Below are 13,031 nucleotides of genomic sequence, written 5' to 3'. Positions count from 1 at the left end.
GCAATCTCTTGCTCTAGTATCACTGTTGCTCGAGGTATAAAGTTGTCAAGCGTACCTGTTACGCTACCGCCTATTTGGATCTGTGAGGCTTTTCTCCTCACACGACAAGGCCATTTTAGATGTTTAAATCGAAATTTAGCCGTTTTTTGTTTTTTTAGCTGGTTGGGTCTCCCCTAGTACATGTGCTCCACCTAGATATAAAACATACATAAAAAGAAATGGGTCCCAGTTCCTTAATGCAAGTCTTGCCTGACACGTTAGGGGGGTGGCCGAGCCCAGCCTTCTCTGGCCTGTGATGGCCTAGGACGGCCCCGCCCTTAAAGGCTTAACCCGGCGCAACCCACGCGCGATCCTGCGACTCGTGGGCTCTTCTAGATTTAATGCGCCTCCGGGTGCGGTCTGATCGTCGGCGGCTTCCGCTTCCTGCCGCAAAGGATGGTGGTAATTGTGGTCCCCCCTCACCTGCAAACCCTGCAGCGTGGTTGTGAAGCTGCAGCGGAGGAGGAGGCCTGGCTATCATACTAAAAGACCAGTATCGCTGTCGCACTACAACTGAAACTATTCCTGAGTGCGAGAGCTTAGCATTCAGCATAGATTTTACTGCGAACAGCTCCTTCTCCGGCACTCTGATATATCGCCCCCCAGAGCCGGCTAAGTTGTTCCATAGATCTCTTCCAGACATCATAGCCAAACGAATCATGACCTCCGCTAATTACACGGTCCTAGGAGATCTTAATTTCCATTTCAACTCCCCCACAGATCATACTGCCATGGAACTAACAAATGATTTAGCAGCCCTACAATTAACCCAGATGGTCACAGCCCCTACCCATGAAAAGGGTAATCTCCTCGACCCGATTTTTAGCAACTGCACCGAGCTGGTGGTGGGCCAACCCACTCGCCTTCCCTGGTCGGACCATTTTTTAGTCCCGCTTACCTGGCTCACCGGCAAGACCCCCTTGCCCACCCCCCAAGTTATAACGAAGAGAAATTGGGCAAAACTACCTATGGAGTCTTGGATAACCAACATAGATTCCACCCTCCCACTCTCCTGCACAGACCCCAACTTAGCAAACAAGAATTATGAGGGCTGGATCAGGGACTCACTGGATACGATTCTCCCTTTTCGGAGATCTATATCAAAGAGGCTGCACAAATCAGCATCCTGGTTCTCAGACACCTTAAGAGAACAAAAACGCCTCTGTAGGAAACGAGAGAGAGCGTGGCGACTAGACTTCCTACCTGAAAAAAAGTCCCAATACAAAGAGGCAATCAAGGCCTACAGAGATGGGGTTAGGGCGGCCCAAGCCACCTACTTCGCAGACAAAATCATGGAAGCCAAATCCAAACCCAAGGAAATTTTTCACTTAGTAAAAAAATGCACTAAAGTGAACACAGCTCCTCCCTTGGCAAAAACACAAGAACAATGCAATGAGCTAGCGGATTTCTTTCATAACAAAGTTACCCAGATCTACTCCTCCTTCCCGACAGCAGCCACTAATCCAGGAGCTTCCAACCAAACATCTTCGAGACACCCCACTCCCCCAGACCAGCCAAATTTGGAACACTTCCCCCCACTAGACCTTGACACCCTTCATCAATTGGCACGCCAGGTCAAATCTGGCTCTCCCCGTGACCCAGCTCCACCGGAGATCTTGCTCCAGGCAAGCCAAGCCACCCTGCCCGTGATTCTGGATCTACTAAACTCCTCCATCTCCTCCTGTACAGTGCCCACTGTATGGAAGAGAGCCATGGTACGGGCACTGTTAAAAAAAACAATCTCAACCCAGAAGATCACTCCAGTTACCACCCTATCTCATTACTCCCCTGGGTAAGCAAGGTCCTGGAGAAGTATATAAACACCCAGTTAGTCCAATTTCTTGAAAACAACTTGCTATTGGACTCGACCCAGACAGGCTTCAGACCTAAGCATGGTACTGAAACCGCCTTGCTAGCGGTTACAGAGGAAGCGCGCAGGATACTAGATCAAGGAGGATCAGTGGCAGTGATCCTCCTTGACCTAAGTGCAGCCTTCGATACGGTCAGCTATGCCACCTTGCTGAACCGTCTACGCAAACTTCGGAGTAACAGGCGATGCATTGAGGTGGCTTGACTCCTTCCTGACCAACAGATCTTTTCAGATCTTTGACGGGGAAATAGTGTCAGCCAGAAAATCACTGAGCTGTGGGGTGCCGCAGGGCTCTTCTTTAAGCCCTGCGCTGTTCAACATATATATGAAACCACTGGCTGGGGTCGTCGAACCATACAGTATTAAAATCATATCGTATGCCGACGATACCCAGCTAGTGGTTTCTCTGGCTCAAGAGGGTGACAGGCAAACATCGGAAGGTCTGATGAAATGTCTAGAGGATGTCAAAGAGTGGATGACATCCTCCTCTCGAAAACTTAATGGAGATAAAACTGAGCTCATGCTCCTGGGCCCAGTATCACCAGTGCCTTTCATCTCCCTATGGCCTCCCTGCCTGGGCACCCCTCCTACCCCTAAGGAAAGTGTAAGAAGCCTAGGAGTATGGCTCGACAAAAGTCTCTCTTTCTCCACTCAGGCCACTAAGCTATCTGCCACATATTTCGGCCTACTTAGAACATTGAGGAAAGTTCTACCTCTTCTGCCAATGGAAGCCAAACAAGTGGCAGTACAAGGCCTAATTCAGTCCCGGCTAGATTCGAACAACGCCCTATACGTGGGAGCCCCTGAGATGACCTTACGAAAGCTACAAGTGGTACAGAACTGTGCAGCCCGTACCTTGCTACAGATCCCACGCACTCAGTCTGCCAGACCCGGACTAAAAAGCTTGCATTGGCTGCCAGTGAGACAGAGAGTGGCATTCAAGGCATTATGCATTGCCCATCGGGCCTTCTGGATGACAGGCCCAGCAATCAATGACAACTTAGTCACCCACTACCACCCAAGGAGAAATCTCCGCTCTACGGAGGCTTTCTTGGCTGTGGTACCCAAAGTAAGGAGAGCTAGGACCGGAGGAAGGATGTTCTCTCTAAACGCCTCGAAGTTGTGGAACTCACTTCCTTTACAACTTCGGTCCAACTCGAACCTGCTCTCCTTCCGCAAACAATTGAAGACCCTTCTGTTTGCAAGGTCCACCGAGCTCTAAACCTCTCCGCACTGCCCAGCCCTGTCTACATGCTCAGCGCTTGGACGCCCATTGGGCAGCAATCGCGCTATACAAATCAATATTCAATTCAATTCAATTCAATGCAGCGGCGGGAGAGGGACCGGGGCCAGGAAACCAGTAGCGGAGTTCACGGGCAGCAGCAGGTCAATGATAATGCCCCAAAAGAAAGATGGAAAACAACACCCGCTCTGCCGGGGCTCTCCTAGATTTAATGCGCCTCCGGGCGCGGTCTGATCGTTGGCGGCTTCCGCTTCCTGCCGCAAAGGATGGTGGTAATTGTGGTCCCCCTCACCTGCAAACTGCGCAGCGTGGTCGTGAAGCTGCAGCGGCGGGAGAGGGACCGGGCCAGGAAACCAGTAGCGGAGTTCACGGGCAGCAGCAGGTCAGTGATAATGCCCCAAATGAAAGATAGGAAACAACACCCGCTCTGCCGGGGCTCTCCTAGATTTAATGCGCCTCCGGGTGCGGTCTGATCGTCGGGTGCTTCCACTTACTGCCGCAAAGGATGGTGGCAATTGTGGTCCCCCCTCACCTGCAAACCGCGCAGCGTGGTCGTGAAGCTGCAGTGTGTGGAGAAGTGTGGCTCAGGGGTTAGAGGCGGCAGACCCGGAAGCTGAGATCGGTCTTGGACCAGGGTTCAATTCCCCGCCTCGGCGGGTCTTGGGCTCAAAAATTCCACGGACTCGATAATTCTCGACTCTCGACTCGACTCACGTGTTCACACTCTGCAACTCTTGGCAATAGCTTGCTTAATCTCCACTACGGCCCTTCGCGGCGGGATGCCTGGCTTTCACCTTGTGGATACCCTGCTGGGGTTATCTCACAGGGGAATACCAGGACGGGTTCCCAAGGCAAGCGCCTTGATGCCTTCGGGTGATACGTGCGCTATATAAATCGCAATACATTTACATTTACATTTGCAGCGGCGGGAGAGGGACCAGGGTCAGGAAACCAGTAGCGGAGTTCACGGGCAGCAGCAGGTCAGTGATAATGCCCCAAAAGAAAGATAGAAAACAAACAAACCCGCTCTGCCGGGGCTCTCCTAGATTTAATGTGCCTCCGGGTGCGGTCTGATCGGCGGCAGCTTCCGCTTCCTGCCGCAAAGAATGGTGGTAATTGTGGTCCCCCTTCACCTGCAAACCGCGCAGCGTGGTCGTGAAGCTGCAGCGGCGGAAGAGGGACCGGGGCCAGGAAACCAGTAGCGGAGTTCACGGGCAGCAGAAGGTCAGTGATAATGCCCCAAAAGATAGATAGGAAACATCCAAGAAACAGAAAGAACAACTAAGAAAAGAAAGACAGAAAAAAACGCACAAAATAAAATTAAGTCTGCAGCCAAGAAAATCATATATCTAATTCGACTTTTGTCTGATTGGTGAATTCACATTCCAACTACCAAGTAATGTAAATGGGAACTCCATGGGTATTGCCATTTGTTTGACAGAAACCTTTAGCAGTTAATTAGCCTGATGTGTTAAGCACTTGTTAGGTGCTCGGATTGCAACAACGAGGATCGGCGGCCACACATTGTTGGGACGGGACCAGGATGAACAGGCCTGGATAAGCTCAATCCTCCTCAGGAGCCTACTCCCTCAGAAGAGCATGAGATCCTATTTAGCCCCTCCCTCACATGTCATGCGCTGGCTGCCAACCTCCCATCCCCCAAGTCGGTCATTTACATGAGTTTTAAAGGGTTTCCAAATTTTCTTAAAGCAATACATTTTGTCCTTCAAAGTTGCAGATGGCTTTTCAATTGCATATATTTGCCACATTTTCAACCATGACAGTCCCAAGGGCAGAGTTGACTCCTAATTTCAGAAATGCGCCAGCGTTAATCTTCAAACTGACAGCAGATAGGACACTAGTATTTCTATGGGAGTATTCAATGTATATGTATTGTACTACCAAGGATGGCCTCAGAGTATGACTTGTTGCATTCTTAATTCCAAATATTTTTACAAGCTATGGTGTTTATCTAGGTTAGTGACTCCAGATAAGGAAATTTAGAAAAAGTGAGCATTTCAGTGGCTTTTTACCCATATTTAACCTGAAATATTATCACAATAGTCTATTTTCGAAGACTGCAGAATCCATTTTAATTTCAAACTATTACCTTTCACTGAGATCGATATACTGGGTGTTAGGAGTGTTTTATGCTGCACTGTTTTTTAACCCTTTCGATGCTGATGATGAGCTCAGCTTGTCATGATGCACGGTTGAGCTGTGCTGATGACGAGCTGAGCTCGTCATGAAACCATAGTATTGAAGCTATATCAGCACAGGAGGGGAAAACACCTAGCAGCCAAGGTGTTAAAGCGTATCTCCGATATTAGCAATATCAGTCAATGAAGCTTTGAGAGGAGACATGTTCATTAACATGACTTTCCAATTGCTCTTCAGAGAAACCACCAGACGCACAGGTTCTAACAATGAGCAACTTTCCTTTGAGCCTGGACCCATAAAACTTAAATATGGTGTAATTTCTTCTTTATAGCAAGCTTGAAGCAAGAGGCTTTTTACCCATATTTAACCTGAAATATTATCACAATAGTCTATTTTCGAAGACTGCAGAATCCATTTTAATTTCAAACTATTACCTTTCACTGAGATCGATATACTGGGTGTTAGGAGTGTTTTATGCTGCACTGTTTTTTAACCCTTTCGATGCTGATGACGAGCTCAGCTCGTCATGATGCACGGTTGAGCTGTGCTGATGACGAGCTGAGCTCGTCATGAAACCATAGTATTGAAGCTATATCAGCACAGGAGGGGAAAACACCTAGCAGCCAAGGTGTTAAAGCGTATCTCCGATATTAGCAATATCAGTCAATGAAGCTTTGAGAGGAGACATGTTCATTAACATGACTTTCCAATTGCTCTTCAGAGAAACCACCAGACGCACAGGTTCTAACAATGAGCAACTTTCCTTTGAGCCTGGACCCATAAAACTTAAATATGGTGTAATTTCTTCTTTATAGCAAGCTTGAAGCAAGAAGCGAAGCACAGACTTAGAGAGCCCTTCTTTTTTATTTCTGTTTCTTAGCAGGAATTTTTGCTTGGAAATTATTTAGACATTCCATGGACAGTTCACCTAAAAATGTAATAGAAAGAACTGAACTCAAGAAAGAACGTACATCATAGCCACGCACATCTGAAAATAATCAAATACTAACCTGAATTCTCCTGTACAAAACTGCCTGCAAACAAAAGAAAACAATTTGTAAAAAAAGGCAATACATATATTCACAGAAAAGAACATATGAATCCCCCAGACAATATGGCCCCCTTTTCATTCACATTTCTTCAAGCCATTTTCCAATTCCAAGCCGTTAGTAGTGGTGGACACAGTAGGTGTTACTCACTCATTTATCCACCTTATTGACTTAGTGCTGAGATGTAATCATGTGATTAATTAGAAACTATTCAGTAGGTAAAAACTGATGAAATTGCATTGATCAATGTTTATATAGTCACAGTTTTAATTTTAAAAAAAGTACTCTGTCGCAGAGCCAAATTCAAATTTCTCAAAGGGAGGGAAGAGGGAGCTCAACAGGGTAAGGAATCTCAATACCAACATAAATAAGGAGGAATGTAGCAATGCAGTGGGAGTGGGAGTGGCAGCAAAGAAAAGCAAATGTGGGGAAACAGGATTAAAGAGAATCTTTCTTGCAAAAATGATTCCTTCAAAACAGTGGTTCGTAACCTGTGGTCCAGAGACCCATGGGGGTCCGTGAAGCCTACTCAGGGGCGCTGCAACTGCTCTGAGAATTTAAATATTATTAACAGATTAATAAAGTGTATATAAATAAAGAAGTAAAATGTACATTTTTAAAACATCCTGTAAGTGTGAAGGAATATGAAACTGGAGGCAAACAAATTAATTAGTATCCTCGGACTCATTTGTTGTTGCAGTGCAAGTGCATCAAACAGAATATAGTTTGCATGATAAATGGCCTCGATTCAATTTAGAAAAAATCAATCCTTCCCATTAAAATGTTGATTTTTTATACTTGGTAATAAACTAAAATAGTTAATCACTTTATGTATTTGTTTGATACATGCTTGTTTCTGTATTTTCTGTGAAATGTTTTGTAGTTCAAATCATCGTAAATGCTTAGGATGAGGTTCATGGCTTTCAGTAAAGGCTCACTGGGGGTCACCGGATTCAAATAATGATTCAGTGAGGGTCCCCGGGGTCCAATAATGATTAAGTGGTGGTCTACCAAAGCCAAAAGGTGAAGAGCCACTGCCTCAAAAGAAGAGTTGTTTTAGAGGAAACTCAACAAAACAACAAAAAAAACACACAACTGTTACTTCAATGGTAATTTTACCACAAAAACTGAATGCTGTAGAATGCAACGTCTTTACAATGAAACTCATACAAGCTACGTATATATGGGGATCACATCTTTATGAAATTTAATTTTACCATGTGTCTGCATTTGTGTACATTTATTTCTAGGGCTTCTTTGCAGAATTTCTCCATACTTATTTTGGGTTCTGTGATAACAAAGTTAGACAAGCAGAACAATGTATCACAATTCAGTTGGACAGTTGCCTCCCTTTGCAGACTATCAGTCTTCTTCTGGCCAGGCTGCACCAATAAAATCTTTAGAATAAACAAGGACATGAGTAGCAGATTACTGCGCTAAGAACAGCAAAATGAAAAGAGAGCCTATAATTAGTACACAGACTCCCTTTAGAGTGTATTGACTTTAAGTACCTACAAACTAAGAAAATTGTATATAAAAATCCTCTTCAACGATGTAGACAACAAAAATGTAGAGGTAAAAAGTTGTATCAAAAAGTTCATTTAATATCCATTTTTGGGTTGGGATTGTTTAACTTTTTATACTTCTCTACTGCTCAGTACTCCAGCACCGTCTCCCTTTTTATTAATACATGGGTAGGATTAGCCCCCTCTGCACACCTGTGTTCACCCTTTCCTTACCTTCTTCCTCCCGGCAGCCTAGTATTCTTCGAGCCCCAGTATTCTACTTATGTCCTCCTCACCAACAACAACTCTGTTCTCAGTCAACACTCACCTCTTTCTCGTTTATTATTTGGAGGTAGGACATCCTCTGCAGCCCCAGTTTAAGCATTCTATTTTCCCTCAAACCCTCAGTCGCTCTTCCTTTACACACTTTGTTTTCCGCTACCGCCCTATTCTTACTTTTTTGCCAAATTGCTCTTCTTCCCAAAATCTGTGCTTAACTGTTATCCTTCTTCCTTTTTTACTCCACGTCTACAAGCCCCTCCTGAGTCCCTCAAAAGTGGTGACAAGCTTGAGTGATTTTATCTTAAAATTTGGATTTTTTTAAAATATTTTAAATGGGAATGGTGTGTATCATAGATGTAAGAATTTTTAAGTGTTACATTCAATAAAGGTTTAGCTCCAGGTAACAATGCATTTCGCGCTCAGATGGAGATCAGACATGTTAATGTTTTCCTTTTTTCCCCTAACAGATGGTAACAGTACAGAGAGGAAAATTTCTATTTTCTAGTCATCATATTGTAATGCAAGCAATAGCCTATTGTAATGCGAGCAATAGCCTAAGAAATAGCTAGGGCGAAGATGATCTTATGTGTTCTGTCCTGTAGGAAGAGGAAGGAAAGTAGCAGTAAGCTTCCACATAAGTTCTGAACCAAGTGTATTGTTTGAATATACTCCGTAATGATACAGGGACTAAACATGAGCTAATGCATCCTTACTCCAATAAACACCAAGCCCACAAAATGTGCAAATTATATTGGGGCAGGGATGGAGTTGAACACACAGACTGGTTGGTGGAGGGGCGCTGATCCATGGAGATCTGACTTCAAGCCTGAAGGCATCATATGGTATGCAGGGATGTACCGCTCGACTTGGAAAATTAGCGTAACGGAATATAACTCAACAGTGCTGGTAGAAGTCTGGTTACAACCAATTCAGCAAAACATAATAGACCCTCAGGGTGTGTCATGAAATATGAATGACCTAATTTGTATAGTTATTGGTGAGCTGTTTTTAATATTTACAATCATTTGAATGCACTTGATGAATAGACAGATAGTGTATAATAAATCATAAAGTAGATTACCAATCATTGTGTTTGCATGCTGATTTCAGGATACAGGGCTCAATGTGCAGCTTCTCTGAATGAGAGATCCTCCGACATTTCTGTCTGACTGTCACTTGAGCCTAACCTAGTTTTTTCCTTTTCTCTGAATAGGTTGTAGTCAGCTTGTGGGGCTTAGGGGATTTAAGAGGTGTAACCGTAAAAATTTGGGGCAACAAAAGAAATGTATAATGTTGAGCGTTTTATCACAACATTTTACATTTTCTATTCCAACCTATGCATCATTTAATTTTTTTATGCAAGTATTTGGTTTCTCAACTTCTTTGACTTTTTTTTTTAAATTGAAAGCTATAAAAAGAGGCTACACTAAGTTGCAGTTGCACTACTCCAAGTATCTGCACAGGTGAGGTAGCCAAGAAGAGGGAAGGAAAGGGTTCTACGATTACTAATTGCCTGAAACGAAGATATCGCTTTAACTACATTGCACCTTACATAATTAAGTAAATACACTTTAAAAACATGTAGTTCCTGCATACTTTAAACATGGTGAGCTTGTAACAACAATGGTCAGGAAAATAAAAGGTATTAAATAAGTGAACTACTGAGCTACCACTCATGAGTAGCAGGGTGAAGATAACTCAAAAGATCCTTTTGGAAGCTGAATGACAACCAGGGAAATAATGTAAGATTCACACATCTCCAAGACAGTCATGGAAGAACAGATTGGTCTTTTGCAAAAGGACATGAAGTTAAGATTTCTGAGCTAAAATAAGTTGTTTGAACCTAAAATAACTATAGCGGGTATCACAAACTCCTGTGGACAAAAATGTCAGCTGTCCCTTTCCTACCAGCAAAACCTTTAAGTGAGGGGGAACATGGTCTGAAGCATCACCACTAGGAATACTAGTATTTAAGGCCATTAGGTGTTGCGAAGATATTTTATACCGGAGAGAGATCAACAAATTCAAAGTATCAGAGAACTGTGGTAAAAACTGTCTCAGATTAAGACTGGTGTGTGGCAAAACATATATGAATGAGATCAAAAGTTCCATTACTTCTGAAATTAACAAAATACTGTCTGATGATAAGTAAAAATGGACACCAATTCCTTCAGGCACTCCTTTCCAGAAACAGATACACAAACCCTCTCCTGTCATTGAAGATCATTAGAGGGTAACAGTGATGGTAATCACAAAGACTTGGGGAGATTCTCAGAGAACCCACAACTGAATGATAAGTTCACAACCATGAGACTCAACTAACCTATCTCAAGTGAAGGTGCCCGAATAATTCAAACATCCAAGAATGGATTGCGTAGTCCTACCTTGCACTGGAGAACTTTGAATAACATTTAATATTCCTACACCAGCGGTGATATGCACAGCTTACTATTGTCCCAACGCTGATGTGCACAGCTCCAATTCTCAATACTGACTTTATTATTGTTACCTTATGTGCACAGCTGCTATTTTTTGTCGGTATTCATGTGCACAGCTTTACTACTCTTTGTTTACTTCCACACACAGCTGTTTGCTTAACCTTTGTCTCATTTATTTTCTTGTCTTTCTTAAAATAATCACACTTGCTTACATCTGTGTGAAACTCTCTCCTTAATTCTTAAACATGCAGAATGTCACTGCTGCTCCATTTGTTCTAGCTGCACCTGGTGATTCTTTAATTCGGTGGATCAAATGGAAAAAAGTATTTGCCAATTATGCTAGGGTCTGTGGTCTTCCTTAAGAGCAAAAAGGAAAGCATGTTTGTTTATGCATTGTCTGGGTTCGGAGGGTCAGGAAGTCTATGAACATCTCCCTGATCTTCTGGACAGTGTAGCTGCCGTTTTAAATATGTGTTATAAAGATGGATATACATTATCTTCCCAGAGTAAGTATGGTTCTTGAGCGTTATCATTTTGGGAAGAGAATTCAAAGACAAGAGGAAACTGTAGAGCAATATATTACCATTTTAAGAAAACTAGCTTCTACTTGTTGTTTTGGTGCAACCTTGGAGGAGAGGTTAAAATATCAACTTATGCTTAGTTGTTCTATTGATAAAGCCAAGGAGAGTTTATGGCAAAAAGATAATGTAAATGTAAATGAAGACGTATTTGTAAAGCGCACTGATACCCCGGCAAGCAGTGTGTCCTGGCGCTGTACTCATAGCGCTAGGGAACCCGTCCTGGCTTTTCCCCGTGAAATGTCCACTCCTGGGCATCCCCAGCGCTGTAGGGGGCCGTTGTGGAGGCTAAGCAAGCTATTGCCCAGAGTTGCAGCGTGGGACCCATGATTAGAATAGGCACTGAGGCGAGAATATCCAGTCAGCGGAATTTATGAGCCAGAGACCCGCCGAGGCGGGAATCGAACCCTGGTCCCTGGCCAGAACTCTGCATCAAGGTCTGCCGTTCTAACCATTGAGCCACACTCCTCCACACTCCTCCTTACAAGAAGTTATTACTATTTTGAAGTTACATGAGCTTTCTAAAGCTTGTGTTGACACGACACCATTAGAAAGGAGTGTTAAAAAAACAGTGCTGTTGAGAAAAATGAAAAAGATTTTAAAGAGGTTAGTATCAAACCTCCCTCTAAAGAGTAGATCTGATAGGCCTTCGGTTTAGCCAAACCTTCTAAAAGTTTTTCACCTTCTAGTAACAATTTGTTTCAAGGTACATTTTTTAGGTGGGGCTATCCTGGGCACATGGCCAACTTTAAAGACTGTCCTGGGTGGAAGGTATCCTGTTCCAATTGTGGCAAGAAAGGCCATGTTTTGCGTTGCTGTAGATCCAAGAGGGAGCAGAATAAAGTTAGGGAAGTTGATGTTTACGAGCAAGATGGTGAGGTTGTTGAGATTTGTCAAGTCGTTGATTCAAGGAATGAGGGGCCTTTTGAGAATGTATTGATAAATGATCAGTCTGTAAAAATGCTATTTGACTCTGGTGCCAAAATCATGCTTATTCCTCAGTTTTTATGATCAACAGCTATGTAACAAGGTCAAATTAGTGAAGCCAGACAACAAACCCAGAGGTTATGGGGGAAAAGTTATTGATCTTTTGGGGTATTTCTGGGGCACTATTGAATTCAAAGTCAGGGTTGTTCCTGGGAAAATGTATAGCTCTATGAGAGGTGATTCTTTGATTAGTTGGTTCCACCAGCGGGATCTTTACGTGTACCTAGATCCAAATCAAACACCCTCAGTGTATTTGAGGGATATGCCAGCTGTTAAAGCTGTCGATTATGGGGCTGATGTCTGGATTGCGAAATATCCAGAAGTCTTTAGCAAGGAACTAGGCTGCCTCAAGAAATATGTTCACCACATAAAGATCAAACCAGGAGCTGTACCCCAAGTAGCAAAAGTCAGGGGTGTTCCTTTACTAGTGAAAGATAGTATGCAAAATTATTTAGGTAAGCTTATCAAAAATGGAATCATTCAAGATTTAGAGGAGACTGAGTGGATTTCTCCAGTCGCTATGGCTCGCAATGACAATGGGGAGGCTAGATTATGCATAGATTTGAGGGAGCTTAATAAAGAAGTCATCGTGGACCATTATCCTCTCCCCAATATCACTGAAATGTTGTCCTCCTTGTCTGAAGCCAAACTCATTCCCACATTGGACTTTTCATCAGCGTACCATCAGGTCAAACTTCATCAAACTTCAGAAAATATTACCACCTTCATCACACCTTTTGGTGTCCTCAAGTGTCTCAGGATGCCTTTAGGACTTATCTCAGCGGTCTCTGTTTTTCATTGGGTGATGGAGTGAGTTCTCAGTGGTATTGCTGGGATCAACGTATATCAAGACGACATCCTTATCCATGGTGTTAACCTT

The 13,031-nt window shown here is 43.5% G+C and overlaps 1 protein-coding gene across 1 annotated transcript in view; it reads right to left on the bottom strand.

Annotated features, from left to right (window-relative positions):
• The window catches only part of PPIH (peptidylprolyl isomerase H), a 192,187-nt gene that overhangs the window by 133,507 nt on the left and 45,649 nt on the right, over positions 1-13,031 (bottom strand). Inside the window, exon 3 of the mRNA XM_086920207.1 lies at positions 6,323-6,346. Within this exon, the coding sequence (XP_086776333.1) occupies positions 6,323-6,346 (24 nt within the window). The remainder of the gene's footprint in view (positions 1-6,322; positions 6,347-13,031) is intronic.

This window comes from Lissotriton vulgaris, chromosome 5, assembly GCF_964263255.1.
Source record: "Lissotriton vulgaris chromosome 5, aLisVul1.2, whole genome shotgun sequence".
Taxonomy (NCBI): domain Eukaryota; kingdom Metazoa; phylum Chordata; class Amphibia; order Caudata; family Salamandridae; genus Lissotriton; species Lissotriton vulgaris.
Note: the sequence above shows the minus strand (reverse complement) of the source record. Positions and strands in the feature narration are given on the sequence as shown.